Source organism: Epinephelus lanceolatus, chromosome 5 (genome assembly GCF_041903045.1).
Source record: "Epinephelus lanceolatus isolate andai-2023 chromosome 5, ASM4190304v1, whole genome shotgun sequence".
NCBI classification, from domain to species: Eukaryota; Metazoa; Chordata; class Actinopteri; order Perciformes; family Serranidae; genus Epinephelus; species Epinephelus lanceolatus.
Window position 1 is genome coordinate 5,375,106 of NC_135738.1, and position 27,515 is coordinate 5,402,620.

The 27,515-nt window shown below is 42.2% G+C and overlaps 1 protein-coding gene across 2 annotated transcripts in view; it reads left to right on the forward strand.

The window, feature by feature from the left end:
- cep290 (centrosomal protein 290) overlaps positions 1-27,515 on the forward strand; it is a 64,808-nt gene that overhangs the window by 22,375 nt on the left and 14,918 nt on the right. For both annotated transcript variants that reach the window (XM_078167627.1, XM_033635167.2), the window contains exons 19-40: positions 1,237-1,401; positions 2,322-2,471; positions 4,336-4,451; positions 4,543-4,645; positions 5,708-5,938; positions 7,827-8,000; positions 8,108-8,219; positions 8,977-9,182; positions 9,344-9,495; positions 9,832-9,943; positions 10,352-10,807; positions 10,917-11,081; positions 12,352-12,459; positions 12,581-12,715; positions 12,802-13,071; positions 14,548-14,655; positions 15,918-16,117; positions 23,318-23,531; positions 23,979-24,116; positions 25,428-25,649; positions 26,443-26,565; positions 26,643-26,785. In XM_078167627.1, the coding sequence (XP_078023753.1) occupies positions 1,237-1,401; positions 2,322-2,471; positions 4,336-4,451; positions 4,543-4,645; positions 5,708-5,938; positions 7,827-8,000; positions 8,108-8,219; positions 8,977-9,182; positions 9,344-9,495; positions 9,832-9,943; positions 10,352-10,807; positions 10,917-11,081; positions 12,352-12,459; positions 12,581-12,715; positions 12,802-13,071; positions 14,548-14,655; positions 15,918-16,117; positions 23,318-23,531; positions 23,979-24,116; positions 25,428-25,649; positions 26,443-26,565; positions 26,643-26,785 (3,803 nt within the window). The remainder of the gene's footprint in view (positions 1-1,236; positions 1,402-2,321; positions 2,472-4,335; positions 4,452-4,542; positions 4,646-5,707; positions 5,939-7,826; positions 8,001-8,107; positions 8,220-8,976; positions 9,183-9,343; positions 9,496-9,831; positions 9,944-10,351; positions 10,808-10,916; positions 11,082-12,351; positions 12,460-12,580; positions 12,716-12,801; positions 13,072-14,547; positions 14,656-15,917; positions 16,118-23,317; positions 23,532-23,978; positions 24,117-25,427; positions 25,650-26,442; positions 26,566-26,642; positions 26,786-27,515) is intronic.

Genomic DNA, 27,515 nt, shown 5'->3' on the forward strand with positions numbered 1-27,515 from the left:
TAATTTGGGGGTGCAATAAATGTGCGTGTATGACCCCTAAGCCTTTCCCTGGTCAAAATACTTCTAACAGCATTGGTATTGATAGTGTTGCAAATTAGTGTTGTGTCGACTACTAATGTTTAGTAATAATTAGTATCTGAGTATAGATTTTTTGTAGCGGTGAAACAGGCTGCAGTGTAACCCTCCTGACAACAGCACACTGACAATGTTTTGTTTTTGCCTCAGAAGTTACATGAAGTTATATAGTTTATATTTCTGTCTGGTCGAGGCACATTGACCCTACAAAAATAATTTTTATATAAAAGTTTGCATTAGAGTGTCAGGTCTTCACTTCACCCACTGCAGCCAAAATAACCTCAAAGATCCGTTCGATGAATGATGAGCTCTCCTCCATCACAGATTCAGTTAAATATCTCGTGCTGCTGCAGCCTGTGATCACATTCATTATTTGTTTATAGTTTCCCACAGTTTGATTATTAGTTTGATTTGATTATTATGATTATATTTGCCGTCCTGAGAGCACGGACCTCCCCTCCAGGTGTTTGAATGGTTTTTGTCAGTTGATAAAGCCGAGAATTTGTCACACGGCAACCTGATGAACAACAAACAACAAAGTGAGAACAAAAAAAGTTGAGATTGTTTCGGCTGTCAGTGGATCGTGGTGTGCTGTTGTCCGGCATTAAACAATACAATAATAAGTTAAATCTGAGACAGCTGCAGAGGACGTCTGTTTGGATTCACACAGCTGGACTCCGTGTCGGACATGAGCACAAGAGGAAATAACAGGAAGTACCAGGCAGGTGCACGGTGATCTTTACTGTCAGCAGTTTGATTTGGGGGAAAAAAGTACATGAGTATTTATGTACAAGTGTTGGTTAATGTTTAATGAATATGATGGTGGATCTGACAGGCAGCACTTCATATGATCTTTTCTGCTGTTCTTTTTTGTGTTTCATCGGTATTTCAGCTGTGTGGTTATTACAGTTGACGAAAACTAAACTAAAACAGTTTTACAAAATTATTATCAGTCAGAATGAGCCTGACAGAAATGAAAACAGAAGAGTTTGCTACTGTTTGAGCGTGCCTGCCGTGCGTCCACATTGGAAACAATAAAGTTGAAGGCGCAAGAAATGTGGCATGTGTACGGCCCCTTTAAAACAAAACAAAACAAAGAAAAAACAACTGATGAAATATACAAAACTATAATAACTCTCCTGAGCTTGTCCTTCATCACAGGCTATAGATGGGAGCAACACGAGCGGGCAGTCTGAGTCCGCCCTGAACCTCAAGTCCCAAATCCATCAGCTGGTCGGGAGGAACGAAGAACTGAGGCAGGAACTGAAATCAGCCCGGGAGGAAGCAACCAGCAGCTTCAGTCAGCTCGCCAGAGCCAAAGAAAAGGTACATCTGTATTGTGTTACGTGGAGACAAAGACACGATGCTCCTGACTGATGCTGGAAAACAAGATAGTTTTTTAAATCATGACACATGGACTTTTCCATCTCATTCTTTTGCCGGGTGTTTCTCCTCCTTTGGTGAGAAATCAAAGCGGTTTCATTCTTACCTGGTCAGGTTCTCCTGGCTACACATTCAAACGTGTGAAGTCGTTCAAGGTCAAACACTCTGTTTATTCAGTGCCAGATGTTTACAGCTGTGTGTCGCAACTCTCTTCTCCAAACAAACAGACTAAATGACTTACACATTTACCCAGAGAAATATACATAATGAAGATTTACAGAGACAGTGTCGATGCCTGACATCTCAGTGTGTCTGAGAGTGATTAGTAGGATGAGAACATTTCTTCATGTGTTGCTTCTGTTTCATATAACAACAGAGAGGAGGTATACAAACTGGAGTCTCACAGCTTACATTCAGTTTCAGTGTTTGACGTAAAGTCCCTGGTAAACAGACAAAGTTTTACCCAGAGCACAGCAGGCAGAATATCTGCTGGATTTCTGCTCTTTGATTTATATCAAAGGTTATCATAACTCATCTCTAAGTCTTTTTCCGTTTCACCACTTTGTTCTTTCATGTGTCCTATCTTGGGTCTCTTACTGTTTTATTCCATTGTGTGGTTCACTGTGGTCTCGGCTAGTCTTATAAATCATATTTTAATGTTTGTCTTTGATGGAGTATGTTTTAAATTATCTTTATTCAAATTACACTGGTGTTGACATGAATCACCTAATCACAGTCTCTCTCTAATGCTGTCCTTTGTTTCAAAAAATAATCAGAGTACACTTAGGAGCTATTTTGATGAATAAATGTGACAGTGACGTATTATCAGAACAAAGTTTGACTGCTTCTGATTTGCTTGTCAGGTGAGTCACCTGGAAGGTGAGCTGGAGCTGTTAAGGAGGTCGGGCAGCAGTGGAGTTGTGCTCCGACCTCTGACCCTCCCTGAAGGCCTGGAGCCCAGCAGTGCTGAGGTCATCAGCTCTCTGAATGAGTACGCTGTTCGACTTCTTCAGGTACGTTTCTCTGTCTTCTTAAAGGGACAGTTTGGATCTTTTGTAGTCGGGTTTAAATTAAGTACTTATCTGTAATCAGTGTATTACCTACACAAGATGTTGTTTGGCACGCCCCAGTTTGGAGAGGCAGGCGGGAGTACTGACACCAAAGCTAAGCAGCGTATTGCTATGGACGGGGAGCAGAAAATGTATTTTAGCCACCTAAAAAAATCATTAACAGACGCGGGGTGGGCGACATGTTGAATATACTTGATGTGTCGCGGCTTGTTCCACTTGGGCTGTATAAAAAGTGAAACGTGTTTCTCATCTGCAGGGCTCCACACCGCTATCATTACTATTTAGTCACATTTTGTGACCATGGAGCACCAGTGTGACCTGCAGATATTATTAAGATATGAGCTATTAGTTTGTTTCCATTTTACAGTGAATGACTTCGAATGTTAAATGGTGCTGCGATAATGGTTTAACTTAATGAGTTTAACGACAGCGGCAGCAGACGAAGTGTGTGTTTTTGTATCTGCAGGGCTCCAGACCGTGACTATTTTTTCACATTTTGTCACGTTGGAGCACCAGTGCAACTTGCAAATATTATTAATGTAACGACTGGAGAGCTGTATTTTAGTAGTCTACAGTAGTTAGGGGAGATTTCAAGATATTGGGATATATATTGTGTATCCAGATATAGCCTGAAAATATCGCAATATTATTTTTGAGCCATGTCACCCAGCCATACATCAGACAGTGATGACTACCGGAGAAGCCATTAACGGCTTCAGTTCCCTATCTATGCTCTTTTCAAACCCACCAGACTCCATTGACAAAAACAAAAATATAACATCACTGAACACATTTTGTGACTTTGGCGAATTCAAATTAAACCTTTAAACACCAAAGTCACACAGGAACACAAACTAACTGATGGAGGCAGCAGTAGACCAGCAGCTCCTGTGATCAGTGAGCTAAAACTACTGTTTTTGTCAGTGGAGTCTGGCTTTGAAGAGAGCGATAGTTCAGTTAACCACCAGAAACAGCTGTCTGATACAAAGTAAAGCAGTCAAAATATTCAAATAAAACATACACTTACAGTGACACTAATTTCTTTTAGGCGGCTAAAATAGGTTTTGCTGCTGCCCCCTTTCCACAGCCATACATTGCTTAACTTCCGTGGTGGTCCTGCTGCTTGCTTCTCCAAACTGGGCAAGTGCCGACCGACACCTACTGTACAGCCCCATTCCCACTAATGAAAAATCCTACCAACACCTGCTAACATCTGGTTGTTGTATTAAATGGGAATGGTTACAATCAGCATTCACTCCTGGGACAGGTCACTCTGCAGTAGTCACTGGTGTTTATCGGCTCCAAAAGGGCTCCAACCTGCAGCGATGGTTATACAACACCCGGGTGGACATGCTAATTTAAGTCCCTTCACGTGCCGCCACGAAATACCATCAGGCTCCATACGAGCAGCACTCGGACATTGTTCATACTTAAGTCGGCAGTTAGTTTGAGAGAGACTGAATGATTAAGAGATATAAAATAAAATAACCACTGTAACATTTTCACAGGCATCAGGCTGCTTTCTACTGTTTACCAACCTGTTTTTCAACCTGTACACGAGGTCCAGCGTCACACACCAGTAAAAGAATTAAAGTTATACTTGCTACTGCAGAATCGTGTACGTGACTCTGGTGCTAGTCATGGGAAAACACATTTACCATCTTTAAAAACACCTGCGTACACTGACTATCATTTAACTCCACTTCAAAAGATCTGAACTACCCCTTAAAGACCTGGCTGGAAAAGCTGTAAATCAACAGAATGTCTCAGCTATTAATCAAACATTCATAGTACTTTTATTCATCAGGAGCTCAGAAACCAGGAGGAGAAAAGCAAGAAGCTGGCAGGAACTCTGGAGGAATACAAGGAGAAGTTTTCGGTTATTGGCCACCAACAGGGACTCCTCTATAAAGAATACCTCAGGTTGGTTAACAAGATGTTTCTGGCAGCTTTCAGCTGGTTTGTAAACCCGAGGTCAAAATTGAAAACAGCTTTTTATTGTACATTTTCTCAGTGAGAAGGCGGAGTGGCAGAAGGAGAAGGAGGCTTTCACAGAGATGAAGAACAAGCTGGAGGAGCAGAAGCAGGTGGACGCCATTAAAATCCAAGAATTTAACGTAAGTCAGAGGAATAAATGTTAATAAGGTTAATGGTTCTTAAATGCTGCAAGATGGACGATGTTTTTTAGTGCTTTTACTGAAAGCACTTAACTATATCCCTCTCATTAACCCTCACACAAACACATTAATGTTTTTAGATGGTTTAATGTTCAAAACCCAAAATACATAATTACAACTATAAAGGAACAGATTTACCAAAACAAGTGTAACCAAAACTCTTTTATGGCCCTGCTGAATGGGGAACAGACCGCTCTGATCAGATCAATCTGTCTCACATTTTAAAATGTGACTGAGACCACTGAGAGTCTCAGATGGCACAGATTTCCTCACAGCAGGAAGGACATGACTTTTAACCTTTGGTCTAGTATTAGAATAAGATCCAACATGTGTCAGTGTTTCTGTGGCTCCGTGCTGGTGATAGTGGGAGGCATTATGTTTTCAGGCTGTCTGTCTGTCCGTCTGTTTATGTGCATCGGTCCAATTTTTATAAACGCGATATCTGAAGAACGTCTTGAGGGAATTTCTTCAAATTTGCACAAATGTCCACTTGGACTCAGCGATGAACTGATTAGAATTTAGTGGTCAAAGGTCAGTGTGACCTCACAAAACATGTTTTTGGCCATAACTCAAGAATTCATACACTAATTATGACAACATTTCACACAAATGTCTGAAGTCCAGTTCAAAACAAAGATTCACAACAGGACGAGTTTAAACTGTCTACTACTACTACTGTCAACACTGACACTTTCCTCTGCAACACTCTGAAACTGTTTCATCTTGTTGTGAATCTTTGGTCTGAACTGGATTTAACAGGATAAAATAATGAAGTGATGACTTTATATCCAAAAGGTCAAAGGTCAGCTTGACTGTGACATCATCATGTTTTAACGTCATATCTCAGGAACAGAGGGGAGACATTTGGTCAGATACTGAATTAGTGACTAATCTTGACACTGTGCTGATTGTAATGTAATGGATTTTCCTCTTTGCTCCACCGTCTACTGAGTTTTCCCCCAAAATGTTCTGAAAGATCAGATTTATCTCTTTTACCATCAGGAGCTGCTGGACACCCTTCAGAAGGACCCAGAGGAAATCCGGAGACAGCTGAGCGAGGTGTTGCGCAAGTCAACGGTGCTGAAGGTGAATGAGAAGAAACTGACGCGGCGCTACAGCACCCTGCTGGAGCAGGAGCAGCACCTCCGCAAGGAGAACAGCAAGCTGAGGGAGGAGAGCAGCCACATGCAGGCGTCTGTCACCCAGAGGATAGGATACCTGCAGAGATACAAGGTACAGACATGAAGATATCAACTCTTAACCCAAAGTGATGACATCAGTGGGCTTGTCATGTTCTACAGGCTGGAAAAGTAACTTGAGAAATCAATGGAGCAGTCTCATTAATGGTTGGTCCATGTTTCTTTTGAGAGGGGTAAAAACAAATATCTGTAATAACAACAAAAAGTTTGCAGGCAATCAGTCTAATTCGCATTGAGCAGAGCCCTCCATTAATGACTCGTCCCTGGCTATAATGGTTCTGATCAGCCTGGTGGTAGTCTCGCTCACCGGACCTTTCTCAATAAAAGAAAGGTCTGGCTGGGCCAACTCTCACTTTAAGATTGGAGAAAAAAACGCCCCGGCTGCTTGTATTTCTTTCAACCAATCACGATCGTTCTGGGCGGTGCCACAGCAACGGTGCGCTTGCAAAAATATTGCCGGGGGGGAAACAGGTTTTGGTGTAACACGCCCACAAAAATATTGCCTACAGGACGCGAACCATGGCAGAAAAATGGCTACATCCCCGGGGCGTCGGTGGCTTAGTGGTAGAGCAGGCGCCCCATGTACAAGGCTGTTGTCGTAGCGGCCTGGGTTTGACTGGCCCTTTGCTGCATGTCCTTCCCCCTCTCTCTCTCTGCCCCCTTCACGCTTAAGCTGTCCTATCAATTAAGGCTAAAATGCCCAAAAAAAATCTTAAAAAAAAAAAAAAAAAGGCTACATCCCCGCAAGATCAAACACCGCAAAAGTTAGTAAAGGACGTATTGAAAACAGTTGAAAACTGCTACACAACCGGAGGTGGTAGGGCGGGACTTCAGCGGGTGGCTCGTTCCGCCCAATGAGAGGCTGATCTATGCAGCGAACTTCCGCCCACTCAGACTAGCCTGGTGGAAACACAGGCTGAAAGAACGCCAGATAGAACCAAGGTTTCAATAATCCTGAACGGAGTTGGTTCAAGAACCAGAGTTCATTTGGTGGAAAAGGGGAATAAGAGGGTTTGAAAAGTTCTAATTTTGTGAGAAAGTCCACAAGAAAGAAACGTTAGCTGTGTCTCAGTTCAGGGCTGCAGCCCTCGAAGGCTTCACCTGAAGACCGATTGCGTCACATCAGCGCGGCCAAGGCCATCCCATTTTAAAGGCTCCTTCAATTGCAGTCTTCTTTCCCAGAATTTGGAGGATGCAACGGATGAATCCTTTGTGGCCCAGCCTATCCCAAGATGCATTGCGTGCCAGTGACAATTTTATATTGAGTTAAGTTAACTAACAGTCGTTAACTAGCTAACGGTTAACTGTTGATGACATTACGTTAGCTAAAAGCACACAGCTTAAACAATCTTAATTTAATAACTGAAAACGCTCCATCAGCCTGAAATATATCAAATGGCGGCGTCTTCAGCGGTGAATCATATCCTCAAGTATTAAATAAAAATGTATTAATAATAACAATGTGTGTGTCCATGATTTAGGGCTAAAATTTACTAGCTTACTCCTTCTTTCGTCAAGTGTAGCTGGTTGCTAGGTAACAGGAACTCCAACAGGTCAGGGACGAGAACAACTGCTGATGCAACCAGGAAATCCTCCGCAGAACAGACCGTCCCATTTCGGAGGACGTTCAGTTTGGCTGATGCAGTCTTCAAAGGATGTTGCTGACGTAGACCACGAAGGCCCCGTCCTTCAAAGGAACTGAGACACAGCTGCTGAGCGCACTGCTGTAAAGGAGAGACGTGCGCTGCATTTGTAACACAAGGCAAAACTAGAGCATCATTACGACAATTATCGTTTCATGTTCATTATCTCATAATTGTAAGAAGCCACAGTTGTAATTAAAAGAATATAATTTGATGACTCGCTCAGAGCTGCATGATGCTGCGGCCTTTTAACATCACTGTCTCTTGTTTCGTCTTCAGGAAATGGCGGCATATAAGACAGCAGCGCTGCAGAAGGCCCTGGACGACAGCGTCCCCTCGTCAGACCTGGAGAAGGCGAACAAACAGTACACAGAGCTGACGGTCAAATACAGAGACATGCTGCAGAGGGACAGTCGCCTCATACAGAGAACCACCAACCTGGAACATCTGGAGGTGACGCAGTGTTTTATTTACACCTCCAGAACACACACCTGTATTACATTTGGCTGTTAACTGCTGACTGACCTCTCCATGTTTTCATCTTCCTTCCTTGCTCTCAGAGTGAGAACGAGTCGCTCCAGCAGCAAATCTCAGTCATGAATAAAGAACTGGAGATCACCAAGGAGAAACTGAACACTTTAGAGCAGGCGTGGGACAACCTCAGTGCAACAGGTGAACTAAGGATCAGCTCACTGATTTTCATCTGTCGGGAATAAAGTCGAATTTTATCTTTTAAAAAACTATAAACTGACAGCCAGTGGTTAGTGTTAGGATATTTTTATGCCTCTGCACTGGTGATAGCCGCAGCCGGAGGCATTATGTTTTCGAGTCATCCATGTTCCACTTTCTTAAACGTGATATCTCAAGAACAACTTCGGGGATCTTTTTCAAATTTGACACAACTGTCAATTTAACCTTAGAAAACGTGTTTTTGGCCAAAATTCAAGTATTCATGCATGTTTACTATGACACTCTGTTTCTTCACTCTGACATGGTGTCCACTGGTGGAGGGCGATTTGATTTGTCACAACACACTACACAGTCACTACATATCCACTTGGATCTAAAGTCATTTTAAGTCCACTGTGCGTCCGCACCAATATCACACTGGTGTACGCCTGAAGTGTGCCAAATAGGCAGAGTTTACACACCATATGACATTTTATGTAACTGGCAGATCCATTGGAGCCGTCGCTAATTTTTAACAGTGAAAGCAGCGTTGGTTCAGGACTGCTGGCAACAATACACCAAAAGAGCAACAATCACTGCTGCCTACTGAAACAGTTACATAACAGTAAATAAGTATGAAACCATTTTAGTGTGATTTCAGTTTTATAGCTTTGATTCAACACAGTGTATCATGATTTAATCTGAGAGTTAATCCTAGTTTGTTGATTCTGACCCCAAATTGTGTTTTCATTAATATCAGGGGGTGAAAATGGCATGGATAAGGCAGACAAGGCCTTGGCCAACCAGGAGATGGTGTCTGCCGCCAGGCGCATCACCACTTTGGAGATGAAGGAGCTGAACGAGAGGCAGAGAGCCGAGCATGCCCACAAAATGTATGAACACATGAGGAGCTCCCTCAGGCAGGTGGAGGAGCGTAACTCAGAGCTGGAGTCCAAGTTTGCAGAGGTATGAGACCGAGAGGAACGACGGATTAACTGTTTCCTGTCACCCTCTGGAGACTTGCTGTTGCTCAGGGCACCTGTGTTACTGAGTTTTTAATAAATTGTGCTTTTTAAAAGGCCATTTAGTTCATCTGATCAAAAAGTGTTACGTCTGTTTCTCTTCAGTTGACCAAGTGGAATGCAGAAGCCCAGAGGGTGGAACAGGAGCTGAGAGACGAACTGGCGGACAGCGTCAGCAAGGCTGTGAGTGACGCTGACAGAGCCAGGGTTACAGAGTTGGAGAAGGCTGAGGCTGAGCTTCGCATTGAGGTTTCTAAGTACGTTTGACAGCATGAAGGCCAGAGATTCATCATCTATGCTCTTGTCATGTGACATGTGTTTGGTCAAAGACTGAATTTTTAATACTGGAATGACTTTGGAAATAAATTATATTAACACAATTGTCAGGTCACATCCTTGAGTCATGAACCAATCTGTTCATAAATACATGTGTCAAATGGTTGTTTCATTCTTTGAAAATACATTCCTTTACTTTTACTTAATATTTAATGTCACTGTTACTCATATTGTTGTTAATAAATGCATTTAGCCTCATTCTGCTGTTGAAGTATAAAGAATTAAATATGGTTTCACTTTCTGTTGTTTCATTACAGGCTTCATGAGGTGTCTGATGTGGCCATGATGCAGGCGTCTGCTCTTCAGGCCAGACAACAGTCCAGAGAGAAGGAAGTAGAAGCTCTGAGGAGACAAATACTGGACTATCAGGTAACTTATGTTTTCTTTAACTTTATTGAACTAAGGAAGGGTTAGTCCCTGATCACACAGTAAGTGTTTTTTGCATGTTGCAAAACATGAGGTGCACTGCTCTGCCTTTTTTTTTTAAAGCAGCCACCCCATCACCTCCTTACCCTAACCTTCCTGTGTAATCTATCTACTGTTTATTTATTTTATTTCCTCCAGTAATCAGTGTGTAGTTCCTGACATGTTGAGGCAGAGGGTACAGTGAAACATGAAAAGTAAAATCATGGTAAAAACATTTGTATAATAGCTCTGCCGCTTAGTATCTGAATGAAATTCAAGAGTTAAAACAAACCGTCCTGGTTGCGCAGCAGACAGTTACAGCGAGTCAGGTGAAAAGTTTTAAGCGTGAATCTTCACATTTTCTTCCCTCAGTCACAGTCAGATGAGAAGGCCCTCATTGCAAAGCTCCACCAACACATCGTGGCTCTGCAGCTCAGTGAGTCATCCTCACTGGCCAAGCTGGAGGCCGCCACCTCTCACATCCAACAGCTGGAGGCCTACAAGCTGCGTGCTGAACAGCGGCTGGATGCCAGTGAGCGTGCTCTGTTCCTCGCCCGCCAGGAGGGCAGAAATCGCTCTAAACACCTACGGCAGACCATCCAGTCTCTGCGGAGGCAGTTTGCCGGAGCGCTGCCTCTTCCTCAGCAGGAGAAGTTCTCTGTGATGATGGTGAGCCTCCAGGAGGATCGAGCAAAAGCCCAGGAGGAGAAGAGGAAGGTCGAGGAGGAGAGGAGGAGGGCAGAGGGTCGGGCAGAGGAGCTGGAACTGAGACTCCGAGGTCTGGAGGAGCTCATCTCAACACTGAAGGATGTGAAAGGAGCCCAGAAGGTCATTCTGTTTCACTGTTAAGGAATAACACACTGCTCGTCTCTTTTGTTTGTGGCACACAACTAATCTGCAAATACTGACGACCGCTTCACTGTGACACTTGAAACAGGTAACCGAGTGGCACAAGAGGATGGAGGACGCTCGTCTGCAGGAGCTGAGGAAAGGCCGAGAGCTGGTGGTCCAGAAGGAGGAGATCAGGTACCTGAAGAACCTGGTGGAAGAGCAGGATCGAAATATACGCTCGCTGGAAGAGGATATCGTGCAGCAAAATACAGTGAGTGAAAAACTCCTGGAACGTTCTATAGACATGAACACAACAGAGTCATAAACAAAAGTATTATTGTGGTGTCAATCATTTAGTGGAGACAAGTGTAGCTATAAAAACCTCACAGTTTTAATTCCATCAGTTGTTAAGGAGCTTTTCAGTTCAGAGGTGGCACAGTAGTATTGTCATATATCAAATATACTCGATGTATCTCAGCTTGTTCCACCTGGGATGTATAAAATGACGGTATCACTAATATCAAGTATAAATTCTCATGTCATTTTCCAAGTCACCGACACAAGACTTGCTTCAGCGTTTCGGTTCTCTCACTCTCTCCTGTTGCTCTCACAAACACACACATAAAGACTCACAAACATTATACGTCGCACACACTCCTCCGCCCATCCAGACCACTTTCTACTGAGTGACAGTGTGTGAGCAGGGCGGACCGTGTGTCTCTTCTGGAGGGCTCCAGATCACCACTATTTTGTTGCATTTTGTGACCATGGAGCACCAGTGCGACTTGCAAATATTATTAATACATGAACTGAAGAGCTGTTAGTTTGTTTCCAGCTCACAGTGAAAAATAAAGGCACAACAGCAACAGTTTAACTTTGTGCTAACTGCTAACATCCAACTGTTGACCGGAAGCAGGAAATACATCAACGCTTCCTGCCCAAGATGAGTCGGGTGCTTCAAAATAAAAGCACCAGTGGTTTCCCTTTGATTTATTAAATAATAGCAATGCTTTTTAACTTATATTGTAACATTATTAATTGAACTTTATTATAAAATTATTGAACTTTATTAAAATATTATTTATTTAACTTAAATATAACATTATTTTATTTAACTTTATTATACATTATTAAAATTTATTGTAATATTATTTTATTCAATTTTATATAACAGTACTTTATTTTACATGGTTATAAATTATTTTATTTAACTATATTATAACATTATTTTATCGTACTTTATTGTAAATTATTTTAATTGACGTTATGATAACATTATTTTATTTAACTTTATTATAACTTTATTGTTTTTATATAAAAATATAAATTATTTTATTTAACTTTATTATAACAGTACTTAATTTTAACTTAATTGTAAAAATAGCTTCTTGATTTTACTTTATTGTAACTGTAGTTCATTTAATAATTTTGTTGTCAAAATATCACAATATTATTTTAAGCCACATCATTCAGCCCTATATTGTAGTATTCAATGTAAATATCTGTGTAATGTTGAAAACTTTTCTCTTCGTCACATCAAGTTTCAAGAAGAACGCCAGCTTGCATATGACCAGCGAGAGGTGGAGCTGGAGCGCCAGCTGGACCAGTACGAGAAGCACCAGAGTGAAATTCTCAGCAGTGCTGAAAAGGTAAACTGATGTTTACACAGGAAGTCGTTTTAAGTAACAACAAGTCAAACATGATGATTCAGAAACAGGCTGCTGTTCCAGCTCTGAGACATGAATGATGTATGTTTGTGGTTGTTTTCAGTATGAAGATGGTACAGGATCCCTCCCAGACCCAAATCTGCCTCTCGCTCATCAGTTAGAGTTTGCTTTGAGTAAAAACAGAGAGCACGTCCGCACCATCTTAGACACACAGGCTACCTGCAAAAGTCTGGATGAGGTGAAGTATTCAGTGTCCATACATTCAGTATTTCTCATACATCAGATGCACAACGTATCGTTTGAACTTTAATCCTTCACATGCAGAAGCTGAAAGAGAAAGAGGCGGCTCTGTGGAAGGCAGAACAGAACATCGTGTCCAGAGATAAAGTGATCAATGAGCTGCGTCTTCGCCTCCCGGCTGCTGCCAACAGAGAACGCCTGCTGGCCGACCTTGCCAAGCATGAAGAGGGACAGACGGACCATCAGCCTGCCCTCAAGCTGGCTCACCAGACCATCAAAGACCTCCAGGGTCGGCTGGACAAAAAAGAGGATGTGCTAAAGAAATACCAGAACCAGCTGGCTCAGGCCAGACAGGTAGAGTGATAAATGTTGGAAACCACTGACCTCATCTTTCAACCTGTAAAGTCCAGTTTAGACCAGAGATTAACGACGAGACAAAACCATTTTCGAACGTTGCAGAGAAAAGTAGCAGCGGTGTGAACTGGCTGGTCTGAGCTCGACTCAAGCCAGCTGATGGTGTCACCTGTTTCAACAGCCAATCAGCTTGTAGTGAAGTCCGCTGGTCAAAATGGCCGCAGACAGCGTGTTGGCTTGCTGCGGCAGGTGCTCCGTCCCCGCCGAGCCCTCTGTCTCCATCCTCATGGTGTGCCGGTGTCAGACGGTGGGTCGCTGCTGCTGCTGCTGGCTGTATGTGCTTATGCCCCGCCCACACACACACATTCTCATTGACTGATGAATTGGCGCTGGTTATTTATTGCGGTGTATTGATTATGAATACAGTCCATCTGATGCTGGTTTTGTTTCATCACTGTAGCCAGTATCTCACTATCACTATCCTCATTCAGATTTTAAGAAGCTACAAATTATATTGAGCCACAACATAAGTCTGAAAAGCTGCAAATAGGAACGGAAGTACAGAAAGTTGTTGACTAGAGATGATACGCCGTCTCATGGTGGTCACTTCCTGTCAACGTTACAGATCAGAAGCACAGAGAGTTGTTGACTAGAGATGATACGCCGTCTCATGGTGGTCACTTCCTGTCAACGTTACAGATCAGAAGCACAGAGAGTTGTTGACTAGAGATGATACACCGTCTCATGGTGGTCACTTCCTGTCAATGTTACAGATCAGGGCCCGTATTCACAAAGAATCCTAAGACTAAAAGTAGCTGTTCTATGATCAGTTCATTTCACTGTCCATTTGATTTGGCAGAATGACCAAAACAACAAACGAAATGGAGAAAAAAAGAACGAGAAAGCCGAACTGGACAGAAGAGCAGTGCCTGCTGTTGGCACAGCTCGTGGAGGAGAACAAAGGAGTTTTAAGAGGGAAATTCTTTCCCGGGATCACGGCACAAGGGAAGAGGCAGACTTGGGAGCACATTGCCCGACACATCAATGCGTCGTTCCCTCTCCTTTTACGCACAAGCGATGAGTGTGAGAAGCGCTGGTACGTGCTGCAATCCAAAGCGATATTTTTTTTGGGCATGTTTTGCCTTTAATCGACAGGACAGTGAAGCGTGAAGGCGGGAGAGAGAGAGAGGGAGAGACATGCAGCAAAGGGCCGCAGGCTGGACTCGAACCCGGGCCGCTGCGGCAACAGCCTTGTACATGGGGCGCCTGCTCTACCACTAAGCCACCGATGCCTCTAGTGTGGAAATAATTTTTAACTGACAGTTAAGTCAGGACAGAGCTCAGAAACAATTATAACTTGAGGGTTTTTTCCATGTGACTTTACAGAGAGGGACCAAAGATAATTACTGCAGGATATTTGTCGCCATCCAGCCTTTAGTGTGTCTGTTTCATTTCACTACATGTTGTTGATCCCAGGATCAGGAGGAGATGATAAAGAGACACCAGGAGGAGCTCAGGGCGCTACATCAGAAGTTGGACTCGCACACGGACATGTCGCTGGACCGCTTCAAACAGACAGCAATGGTACGCATGAACCCATGTCTGTTTGTTTTTTCCCAATGAAAAAGCTTTGGTTTGGAGCAGGTCCGGTCTGTGACATCAGATTTACAGCAATATCCAGAGATGTATTCTAAAATACTCTAAAAAAGTTGGATTGGATGTTGGATTTTTTAACATACGTAGGAGCCAGAATGTGTATTTAACCTTGTCTATTATTTGTACTTAGGCTGCACACGTTCTTTCAGTCACTTTCACTACCAGTAGCTGTAGTTGGCACAGGGGTGTGGTTTCACATTATTTTACATGTTCATTGAAAGTCAAAGTCAAGTCAAAGTGAACTTTATTGTCAATCAAAACCAAACAATAAGCCACTGCACAGTAGAACGAAATGACATTTCTCCACACTCCAATGTGCTGGTTTGTAAAACAACATTTAACATAAAAGGTAGTGCACACAGACAGCAGCAAGTTCACCTGAACACAACATTCACTGGCGGCTCTGAGACAAAGAGGGTGAGTTTTTGGCTCCAATACGTTCTGTCAACAGTGATATCACGTAACGTAATATTTCGTTTCATCTCATTTTGCCTCAGTTATCTCAGTTGTTTGTTTCATAAACCACATCTCTGGACTTTAGCATGAATTTCTTAGAACGAGTCACAGTTACGAACCTACTCAACCTCTTAGCGGCTTTTGTCATTGATAGTAGTTGCTACACTTCGTTACGTAACATTTAACACTTGATCAACCTGTGTTTCATGGGAAACAGTCCCATTCTCTGAGTGTAATTTGGATGTTCGTCCAGTCTTTGAGTCTTTGAGCGCTATTTACATTTTAAGTTCTGCTTTATTTGTTTGAAGCAGTGAAGTGTTTAGTTTAGGGCTACCACGATTAGTCGACTAATCGATGACTAATCGACTATTAAAATAATCGGTGACTATTTTAGTAGTCGACTAATTGGTTTGAGTCATTTTTCATAGAAAAGTACTATAAAAGTACCCCAAAATACTCTTACTGCAGCTTCTTACGTTCCGATCTTGGCAGCTTTACACACTCTCCCGTGACAATGAACTAAAACCCTTTGCCGTGAGTATGAAACAAGACATTAGATGACGTAATTTTGGGGTTTGAGCGAGACAGACTGACATTTTTCAACATTCTAACACATTTTTCGATGAAATGATTAGTCGACTAATCAAAGAAATAATCGACAGATTAGTCGACAATGAAAATAATCATTAGTGGCAGCCCTAGTTTAGTTTAATGTTCCTTCTTCCTTTGTTCAGGAGTTGATGAAGAAGCCCACCATCAGGGTGCCGACCACCAAACATTTGGAGCGTCTGGCTGAGTTGGAGCAGACGGTGGCTGAACAGGATGTCGCGCTCTCGTCTCTCACAGAGAAGCTGAAGCTGGCCACTGCTGAGCTGGAGCGACAGAGGATCACCATGGAAACGCTGGCCAAGAAACACACTGACGAGATGTCAAAGTGAATATTCCTTTATTAACGTTTATTTCTGAGTGTGACCCAGTGGAGATGGTATTAAAACACGTCCTTTATGTTTTCTTTAGTCGTTTAGGTGAGTGAGGTCATTAATTAAGGTCATTAATGAGTGATACAAATATTATCAGCAGTTCACAAAAGGATTTTTTGATTATCCTTGATTACTATGGTCCCATGCAAAACTGGTGGAAGCGCAGACTGGTTTGCTGGATAGCACCAAAGAATCCTGAGCAGACCCAGTTTAAGGACCAAAGCTAATTTTGATGAAGAGGGGTGTTATTGAGAATCTCTAGATCTGACCTCTGCCCGCCCACCACTGCTGACTGCAGTAGGTTTCTCTTTCTCCAGCTCTGCTAGAGCTCAGTTGATGGATGAAAGAGCAGTGTGCATTACGATGGCTAACGTTAGCATCAGAGGAAACACTGGAGAGATTCAGCCAAACATGTTTAAGCCTCAGTCAGACTCAGATGAGGAGTCTGTCGTGCACTAAAATCAGCAACGAGCAGACAAATCAGATTTGTAAGTGTAGTTAGCATCTTTTATTGGTTATGTTGTTTGTTAGCTTGAAGGCTAACTGGCGGTCGCTTACACAGCATTAGAAGCTGTGAAACATACAGTAATATCTGCTACGATGTTACAGTGTGTTCACCTCGGTCCACTTTCATCCAAAAACTGCACTCCACCATGTTTGCTGTTCAAACTTTCACTATGCTAATGCTAATGCTAATGCCAACTCTAATCTCTGTTCTGACAGCTCTCGCTGTGCAGGAGGTTTCAGGTTTCCTTTCTGGTGTTACGCTGAAGTCTGTCCCCCCCCCCGTCGATATGTGTTTCCTGTATTAGACAGTAGGGTTGGGTCGGTATGAGGGGAAAAAAAACGGTCAGGTTTTTGTGAAAAACCGTATCAAGTCGGTAATACCGGATTTTTGCAACTTGGGGGCGCAATTGACTCATTTAAAATAAAAAATGACCTTAGGACAACAGAGTGACAGTAACACATTGTAAAATGACGTGTGTGGTCCGGTCAGTCTCCAAAAAAAACCAACAAAAAAACAGTCCAGGACGGAGTACTGAACCGAACTGGGATTACCGAGAACCGCCCTAACCCTATTAGACAGTGATTGGCTATTCTTCGTTTTAAGCTCAGATTTTCGGGAGAGGCACAGCAGACAGCGCCCCCTTCAGTAGAGGAATGTGAAAACATCTCTCTTGTGACAAACTTTGCACAGTTGCAGTCAGTATAGTCAAGGTCGCACATTCAGGGGGCATAAACACATTTTTGAAGGAAGGGGGACTTTAAAGTTTATTTATGAACTCAGGGCTCACATTAAAGGGAAAGCAGTTGTGCTCCTAGCCACTTCTCCCTCGGATTTCCATAAGTGTTGTGAGGACTCTAAAACTTCACCTGAGCCTCCCTCGGCATATGGGTGAGTAGATAATGGCTGAATTTTCATTTTTGGGTGCACTATCCCTTTAAGCTTAGTGTCAACATCCTTGGAGCACTGACAGCATGAAACATGTTGAGAATTAATTAGAAAGATATTATTACATCTCAGCTTTCTGTTTGGGGGTAATGTGGTCACTCACTACCTTTCACTAGAAAACTTTGAAAAGACTTTTGAAAGACTAAAGTCTTACAGTGTCATAATTCACAAAGTCTTTAGTCACAGATTTGAGGATTTTACAAACATTTAAATACAGTTTTCAAACACTAGCACAGTTCCCGTTCAGAGGGAGCTGATTTCTCGGACCCTGGTTTCCTGTTTGTTGACAACATTTACAGCATCGATCGAGACTAAAAACTAATGACAGAATCTGACATGTTTGATTTTATCAGAATATCGATACGAGAGAAAGACTTAACTTAAAGGGCCAGTGTGTAATATTTGGCATGGTTTATTGTCAGTCTGAATCTGAATCTGAATATTCTACCCATTAATATGTTTATACAAGTGTATAATCGCTATAAAATAAAATTCATTTGGTTTTTGTAGCCTTATAATTATGCTTTTAAATATATATATATAGCAAGGGCCTTGCATTAGAGAGGTCGCCATTTTGCGTCGCCATATATGTACAGCAGACCGAGTGGACAATCCAGCCAGCCAGAGAACGCGTTTCGCGTGTATAAATAAACCAACGAAGACAGCAGAAGGAAGGAAGAAGGAGGAGGAAACAGCAGAGTGTTAGTAGTTCGTCGATAGAGAGTAGTGAAAAGTTTTTTTAGTTATAAAGAAGAAATATGTAGATATATATATATATATATATATATATATATATATATATATATAAAAAGAGGAAAAGAAGACGCAACTTCACTCCTTGTGATGCACCCTCTGTGGCGCTTTTCCTCCTGATGATATATCTCCCCAACGATGGTAGCACCAAATCCCATTCTGTGCATTCAGCCTCTCTTCTCACCCGCTCAGCATCAAACACATGGAGTTCCTCATCTGTATGCTCCGGCTCAAACAGGTATGGCTCTGGGTCTGTGTCTGCTACAAGAAACTCTTCAAAATCACGTTCAAAGTTGTCCATTGCAGCTGCTATAGTCCGGAGATATTGCTAGGCTAAATTAGCAGCTGAGCTCTGTTTACAGGCTACGCTGTCAGTCAGTGTGCGGGCTGGAGATTGGCGGAGCAGAGAGGGGAGGGGGTTCCCCACTTAGTATGGTAAACGAGTATGTGTGTATGAAGTGTGTGTCTGTTACGCTAGAAGAGTCAGAGTTTGGGACGGAGTCTTTTACCCCCTGGAGTGTTACCGGAGTTTTTGGAGTGCTCAAATAAACGGGCCTTTTTCCCGAACGCTCCTCTGGTCTCCTGCTCGTGAGGGATTCATTACAATATGGTAACATGGTTTAGATTTCTAAATAAATATTCACCTCGTCACTAGATAGACCTACTCCTGAAAGACTCGTGCGCAAGGCTTTTTGTCCCTACGAGGCCACCGTCATTTACCCGACAGGAGGGGTGAGTGAATGAGCCCTGCAATCTAGAATTTGACCACTGATGTCACTGTTTTCAACCCATTTTACACACTGGCCCTTTAAGACAGCTCAGAGTGAGTGCTGAGAAGGCCTTACATCAAACAATCGAGATCACAGGAGCGTGCCACAACTCTAGAAAAATTCTCATCAATTTATTCTGACTTTTGGAAATTTGTCTGTGACTGAAATCACTTGAAGAGTCGTTGGGTGTACGGCGGGCAGAAGGTGAATCCCAGATTAACAGAGGAATAATCACACATTGAAGTTGTAAGGGTAAAATGTGGAGCACTAATGTAACTGTAAGCACTTGGCTAATTGGGATCTCATCCAGGATTACACCTAATGTGTGAAAAGCCTGATAGTAATTTACAGCACTTAAAGAACAGGGACAGGGGATCAGTGTCAGTGAGTTCAGCTCTGGGGCACATGAGGAGCCCTTAAAGCCTGAAAAAGTCCCTTAATAAATGTTCTGGACTAAAGGCCTTAAGGAATGTCACGCATCTTAAATACCACCTGTAAACGATTTAATATTACTGTGCAACAAAAGATTTTTTGTTCCCATAATTCCCTGAATGAATGCAGGTTTTGAAACACAAGGTTCAATATTCATGTATTTTCATTGTGGATCTCGGGCTGATGACTTTGATTCTGTCCGTCTGTGTAAAGACCACACAGCTTCAATGAAGAGGTGGAACAAGCTGGCACTGTCAGACAGAGAGGAATAAGATGATTTTAACAACCTTAAAGCGACTTAAGGGAAAATTCAAAGGGGTTAAAAGTTTAACAAAAAGCAGCTAAAGCAAAGTAGATTAAAGAAGGCTTTCAAGAGGTCGGTAGTGCATTGGGACGTTTGTATTTCAGGCACACAGGAACACACTCAGTGACATTTTTAAAGGACAAGTTGACTCGGCATCAGCACTTCTCAGGTCCAAACAAAAGCTGAATATGACGCAGGGTACATTGCAGGATCACTGTGTTGAATTGCATAAGCTTCAGGTGGGTAGGATGGTGTACCTAATAAACTGGCAGCTCAGTGTATATCTCAGCAGTTTTCCGTTCTATCACAGCAGACATCAGGCAGCTTTCTGGAGCTCACAGCTGATTGGCTGTAACTGATTCATGCAAAAACTAAATCATCCACGGATGTTTTGTAGCTGATCAGACCGACTCAAAAATGTTTTCTGACGTGAGCTGAAACAAACTGATAACTATCACTCTGAGTGTCAAACACATCTGCTGAGCATGCAGAATGAACTTGCGTGACAGAAATATCTTCCTACTCTGTAGATATATTGTCTTACATGTGGTAAACCTGACTGGCCAACCAGTGACAGAAATGGCTGTTAAAATTTTTGATATAAGGAGTGACCTGCCAAAGTGACTGTGTGTATGAAAGCACTGTAACAGTGTTACACATCAGGCAGGAACATTATGTCCCCTGGTAGAAAATGACTAACTCCTTTCTTTGATGACACATGTGCAACTGTCCTGTCCTAAGAATGCCCCTAACCTGACTTACAGGGAGAATTTATTTATTTTTTTATTTTTTACCATGTTTTTAGGAATAGAATGTTCAATAAATCAGGCTGTGAATGATACATGAACAAACCCCTCTGAATATAAAGTTTACTGAGGTGGAGATTTTTGGTTCAGATCATGAGAAGAAAACTAATTTAGTGAAAAAAGGCCCATAAAGATATGTATTGTAAAATTCCACACAATTTTAGACCAAAAATAAAGTACCGTGGTAAAAATGCTAACTAACACATATCACAGGGCTCAACAGTGCGAGCGTTTCACTCGCATTTGCGACTAAAAATAGGTGTGTGCGAACTGTAAAAAATATTTAGGGGAACATGTGTGCATAAAAAAAATCAGCCAAAGCAGCCTATATTTTTGTCAATAAAAAAATATGATAATCTAACTGCAAATGTCGGAGGAACTCCAGCCGCCTTCCCTCTTCCCCGTGTGACACGGTTATAGGCGGTTTTCCAAGCCACTGTCGGCACAATGAATATAAGTCCCACTGTCGGCAGCGTGGAAATAAGTCAAAGTGTGGAGGAGACGAGGGACCGGGAAAAGCGGTAGACCTCCGGGGAAGCCTGCTCCGTTCTCCCCGCAGTTAGGGACCGTTCTCCACGGCCAGGCTGTCGGCTGGGTGGGAATAAGTCAAAGTGTGGAGGAGGCGAGGGACCGGGAAAAGCGGCAGGACCTCCGGGGAAGCCTGCTCCGTTCTCCCCACAGTTAGGGACCGTTCTCCACGGTACCGCTGCTGGGCAGGGTGGAAATAAGTCCTGCAGAGTTTCAGAGGACCTGGAGAATGTTTTAGGATAGCAATAACATTATATTAGATAATTATATTGCAAAGATAATATATATAAGATAATAACATTAAAGACAAAATTAAATTGCAATACTTTTTCAAAACTTGATGATTTTACCTTTCTGTACATTTTGTATACAAATTCATTAAATCATTTTGCTTGTAAATGTCTATTTGCATCACGTTTATTACGGAAAACACATTATTTGATCAATTTACATTGTGTCCCTAAAGTTCTTTGTGCGCTCCTTACTTTTTCAACTTAGGAGCACATGTGCTCCTTGGGAAAAAAGTTAGCATCAAGCCCTGTATCAGCATGAAACTCAGTTGATTACTCAGGGTGTCTGCGGGGTCTTAAAAAGTATTAAAAGTTGATAAATCAAATGTCGGAAAATTAAGGCCCTTAAATGGTATTAAAAAGTCTTAATCGCAATTTTATGGAGTATTAAATTTTCTTGGCATTCAAGCTTTGACAAAAAGTATACATGAATGTATGATTTATTTTCCTCCTCGTGACTATTACAAACAACGATATGTAGGTAGGCACACCCGGACTGCCACTCGGGGCCTTGCGCGTACCTGTGCGACGTCACGTGACGTCCAGGCGCCAAACAGAGGAGCAAAAGACAATAAAAAAATCCTTCTCTCTTTATCTGAGTTCTGTTGTATGTTTGTGCTCCATAGCTTTAATTGCAAACTACAACTGTTTATTAAGTTAAAGCTTGAAGTGGCGATTAGGTCTTATGTTTTTTTTGGAAGGTCTTAAAAAAGTCTTAAAAAGGTATTGAAATTAACCCCAGGATTCCTGCAGATACCCTGTTACTGACATTAATACAGTTATTTTTTGTATCACAAGTTTTCTGAATCTTTATGTTTAAATTTGTAAATAAGGCGTTACCTATAATCAGATTATCTGTTCATTAAAATGCACTTTTTGCATACATTTCCAGAACCGAAATCTGGACTAAAATAAACACTTCTACTGTATGTGTCTACACAGGAAGGCAATCCAGGCCATCCAGAAATACAGAAAAACAAGGGACGAAGTATTAAAAAGCCTTCATTGTAGTGGCTGAATCTTTTAAAGAGCCAATATGTTTCAACCACTGCATGTCTCCGTCAGGGCTTTAAAGAAACACACAACACAGGTATGAAGAGGCCATCACGTGACTCAGATGACGACATGACAGATGAAACAAATAGAAAATAATGAAAAAATAACGTTTATAAAAACACAGAGAAACATGAGACGAGATACCCAGAAAAAATAATTATGAATATTTACACACAGGCTGGAGAACAGTGGTGAGGCTTGTAGAGAACAGAGACAAATCACAAAAACATGTGAAGTCTGAACTCTTTCTTATATTGTTATTTATATGTGTGTTTTGGACGTTTTTTTCCCCACTAGTCTGAAAAAAGTCATGGAAGCAAAGTAGCTTGAAATCTTAAAATTGACTGGCAAATGGAAAAAAAGCTCACCTGGAGTGTCTCACCTCACACTTGTTAATAATTTTAGACAACTTGGATGTATTTACAAAAGGTGCAGCTTTATATCTGCTTAAATCATCGTGAACTTCTTTCTTGTATTCATTTTGCTATGTTTAATGCAGGTTAACATTTAGAGTGTGTGATTTTTATTATCTTTAATCATGACTTCACTTCCTGCCAACCACATTAGCTGCAGACACATGGTCCACAGAGAACAGCGCCCCTGCTGTACAGAGTCAATAGTAATGACCTGAAGTGAGCCTAAAGTACCTCTGCTGTCATATACTGATTAGACATGTCATGTCATGTTAAAAGTTTTTTAAATGATGTAACACAAGTTAATAAAATCTGTATCTTATCAGACTAATAGAGGGATTTGTTGCAGGCTGGAGGAGCATCATGCCACCCAGGTGAAAGCTCTGACCAGTGAGACCGAGGATCAGACGAGTCAGGTGGTCCAGATGGAGAAGGAGATGAACTACCTCCGGACTGAGCTGGCAGCACAGAAGGAGGCCAACGTCCGCTCCCCCAGCAACACCATGAAGAACCTGGTGGAGCGACTGAAGGCGCAGCTCGGCCAGAAAGAGAAACAGCTCAAGGTACTTCTTTATCACATAAGTTTACTTTGTGTTTGTGTGTTGTGAGTGATGAGTCCTGTCGCCTCGCTAAAATCCCCTGATTGATGTCGACAGAATGAGGAAATGCTTTCTGTTGGTGGTGCGTTTCCTTTTGGGTTTTCCTTCTGATATCCAGAGACTCTGCTGATCTGGATATCAGTTTCAGGATTAATAAAGTGCACAACGCATTTTTAATTATTCATACTGATTTATTTAATTTTATTATTTGTCAAAACTGCAGCTGAGTTCCGTGATTTTTCACCATGAACACAAAGAAATGTCGTTTATCAAGTTCATACCAAGAAGGAGTGAGGCAGGAAGTAGACCATGAAGAAATGGATGATGGTTCATTAACTGTAAAATGAGGTCTGACCTCTGCCCTCATCATGTTCATCATATCTGCCGTCTGTTTGCTCCCTGCGTCCTCAGGCTCTCAGTAAGGCTCTGCTGGAGCTGCGAGCAGAGATGACGTCAGCCGCAGAGCAGCAGGTCATCGCCAGCGCTGCACAGAAAGAGGAGAGTCTAAATGTACAGATGCTGGTTGACAGACACACCAAAGAGCTAAAGGTGGGACTGCTTTATCCTAACAACACACTTTTTTAATGCTCCATGCTGGCGAAAGCCGACCAGAGAAAATCTTGATCGACTGACATTCTTTCTACTCTTCAACCAATCGATTTGTCGATGGGGAGAAAAATCTGCACGTTATCTCCAGATGAACAAAATCGATTAAGTGCAGTTTAAGTGGTTTTCTTTTTGAGGTCAGCTTATCTTTGCAAAAGGGAGGCTGCGATCCTGCAGATCCTTAAAAAGTCTTAAAAAAAGAACTCAATTCATTAATCTAAGATGAGGCCAAAATTGGCATTAAAATGTTTTAAACCAGTCTTTCCAAAGTCTTAAAAATACTCAGACATGGGAAGTAGGATTTCATGATTTTTATGCCTCTGCGGCGTCGATAACTTTGGGTAGAGGCATTGTGTTTTCGAGTTTGTTAGTACGTCTGTACGTCCATCCGTACCATGCTTGTCAACACAGTATCTCAGGAACACCTTGAGGGAATTTCTTCAAATTTGGCACAAACGTCCACTTGGACTGAAGAATAAACTGATTCGAATTTTGTGGTTGAAGGTTTTTGGCTACAACTGAAGAATTCATATGCTGATTATGAAAAAAAAACCTTCACACAAATGTTTAACAGGATAAAATAATGAAGGTCAAAAGGTCAAAGGTCAGCTTGACTGTGACATCATCATGTTTTAACGTCATATCTCAGGAACAGAAGGGGAGACATTTGGTCAGATACTGAATTGGTGACTCTAATCTTGACACTGCGCTGATTGTACAATGTACAAACCCCACACCAGCGGCAGCAAGACGCATGTCGGCGCTCCTCGACGTGCTGTACTGTAGCACTTCAAGCCACTGTTCTATTTCTAGCACTGCCTTCCCAGAATTAAATACATTTATGTAATTATGTACTAAGTTTAATTAGTGGCTGTCCACACATGATTTTAAGCTGATGCAGAGGTGGATGCAGTACAGATCTGTCAGTAATAGTATTAATAACTTTGTGTGGTGTCTGTTTGTGTGTGTCTGTTGACAAGCTGCAGCGCATTGTGTCCAATGTGTGCAAGGGGCAGCACGTGATGCGTGTCACATGATGCGCAGCGCCACGGCGGCACCAGTGTGTTTTCAGCTTAAGAGAAACTTGACTGGTGCTGTAGCTGTGGTAATTGTAGTTTAGCGTGTCTTAAAACTGACTTAATTCAGTGTTATAAATAGTGGATTATAAAGATCGTTAAATAGTCCTAAATTGAATTTATGAGGTATGTAACAGCCACTTAACTGTTAAATTGGAAAATCCCTTTTTGGACAAAGGCACGGTTGCAAGAACTTAATGAAGAAATTCAAGCTGCGAAGGAGTCTGCCAAAGCAGCCAGAGGCCGCGAGAACAGTCTGAAAGAGGAAGTGGATGGTTTGAACCAGGACCTCCAGAGGAGTCAGAAAACCCAGAGACGCCTGCAGGCTGAGAAGGAGGAGAGAGAGCAGGAAGTCCAGGAGCTGAAGCAGCAGATCAAGAGGCTCAGCAGCGCCCTGCAGGTCAGTGTTTCTGAGGAGTGTGGAGACGGTGATTTGTGAGGAAGCACGCAGCTCGGTTTGACTCGGATCTGGAGCTTATTGTCGCTGTTGTTGTTACATAAGCTTTAAAGTGATTCACTTAAGGGGCGTTGGTGGCTTAGTGGTAGAGCAGGCGCCCCATGTACAAGGCTGTTGCTGCAGCAGCCCGGGTTCGACTCCAGCCTGTGACCCTTTGCTGCATGTCACTCCCTCTCTCTCTCCCCCCTTCACGCTTGTCTGTCCTGTCAAATAAAGGCTAAAAATGCCCCCAAAAAATATTTTAACAAAAAAAAAAAAAGTGATTCACTTAACAACAGCCACATGACACAGTGTCAGCACCACATCATGTGGACATAGGGGAAGACATTTAGACCCTGAAATATGATAACATAAAGACACGCAAACCTTGCTCTGCTGCAAATTAAAATAATTTGTGGAAATCATCAAGAATGAAATCTCACATTCTTCTAAGATTTAAGATAAACTCCTCTCGAGGATATCATAATGAAATTACTCAGCTGTTCTTGTGGAGCACTGTCTCCGAGCATGTATTTGTAACGTCAAAGTCCAGATGTCTCTCAGGACTTTGGCTGCGTCTCTATCTCACATATTTTTAACATAATGCCACAGGTTGTGACCTGAACCTTTGCAGTGTTCATGCCTTACTGACTTAACAAGAGAATGGAGGGCCTGTTTGTGTACAGTGGAGATGGACGGTCATCCTGTTGAACAAAATGAGGTGCTATGAAGATCTTTTCTATATGTTGATGATCAGAATCAACCAGAAGCAGATGGGAAGGGGCCCACCATCGAGAATCTGCAGAGGAAGATCAGGAAGCTCGAGTCGGACCTGGAGAAAAGAGCAGACATGAAGGATGTTCCGGATGGTCATGAAAAGGTTTGAGCATCACTTCTATTATTAGCACCGCCATTTGTTTGCACGTTCACTTGATGTACGACTTGTTTATCCGGAAGACTAAAGGTGAAATTGTGCGCTGGGAGGAGGGGAAGAGATGGCAGGCCAAGATGGAGAAGGTGAAGAATTTATTGAAGGAGAAGGAACGAGAGAATGAATCTCTGTCCAGACAGCTCAGCACTCTCAAAGACCTCTATGCCAGGTCAGTGTGAACATCCTACATACATCATTCAGTGTTCTTTGATCGGTAGGCGCTAATGACTTAAAGCTGCAATAAGCAGCTCAGAACATTTGGTTCCGGATGACAGTACGAGAGCATGACATGAAACTTGAAATGATTGTGATAATCAGGGCTGCAAGTATAATTGTTATAATTATTTACATTTGTATTTAATCTGCAGATGATTTTCTTAATTAAAGCCATTTTACGCCAAACACTTTTTTTCATCTGGAAAAATTTGCACAGAAATGTTTAAAAACTAATTTTGTGTGTTCTTACGAGGGCGTGCTCACATCCTGCGGAACATTCTTGTGAAGAAAAAATGTTTGGATGGACACTCAGTACGTTTCCAGTCACAGTGAAGCGGAGCCACAGTTCCAGCTGGACGAGGACATTTAACTGGACTACTGTCCTTGTCCCAGTATAAAAGCACGGGAGGGGAATCCATGTATTGACCCAAGTATGTGCGACTCCTCTACGATAGGTGGAGATATGCCCCCTTTCAGCTTGTTAGCATTGGACCTTTTTCCTGTTGACCTATTATGTCACAGACCAAACAATGGACAAACAAGTTAGCTACGGTTAGCTAGCTGCTAACTGGTATCATGGTTGACAACTTTACAGCTCTGTACATTTGGTCCGTCCAAAAAGTCACAGCTCTGGATGTAGATTTCTCCATGTTGTTACCGGCTTCTTCTTCTCTTACACATTT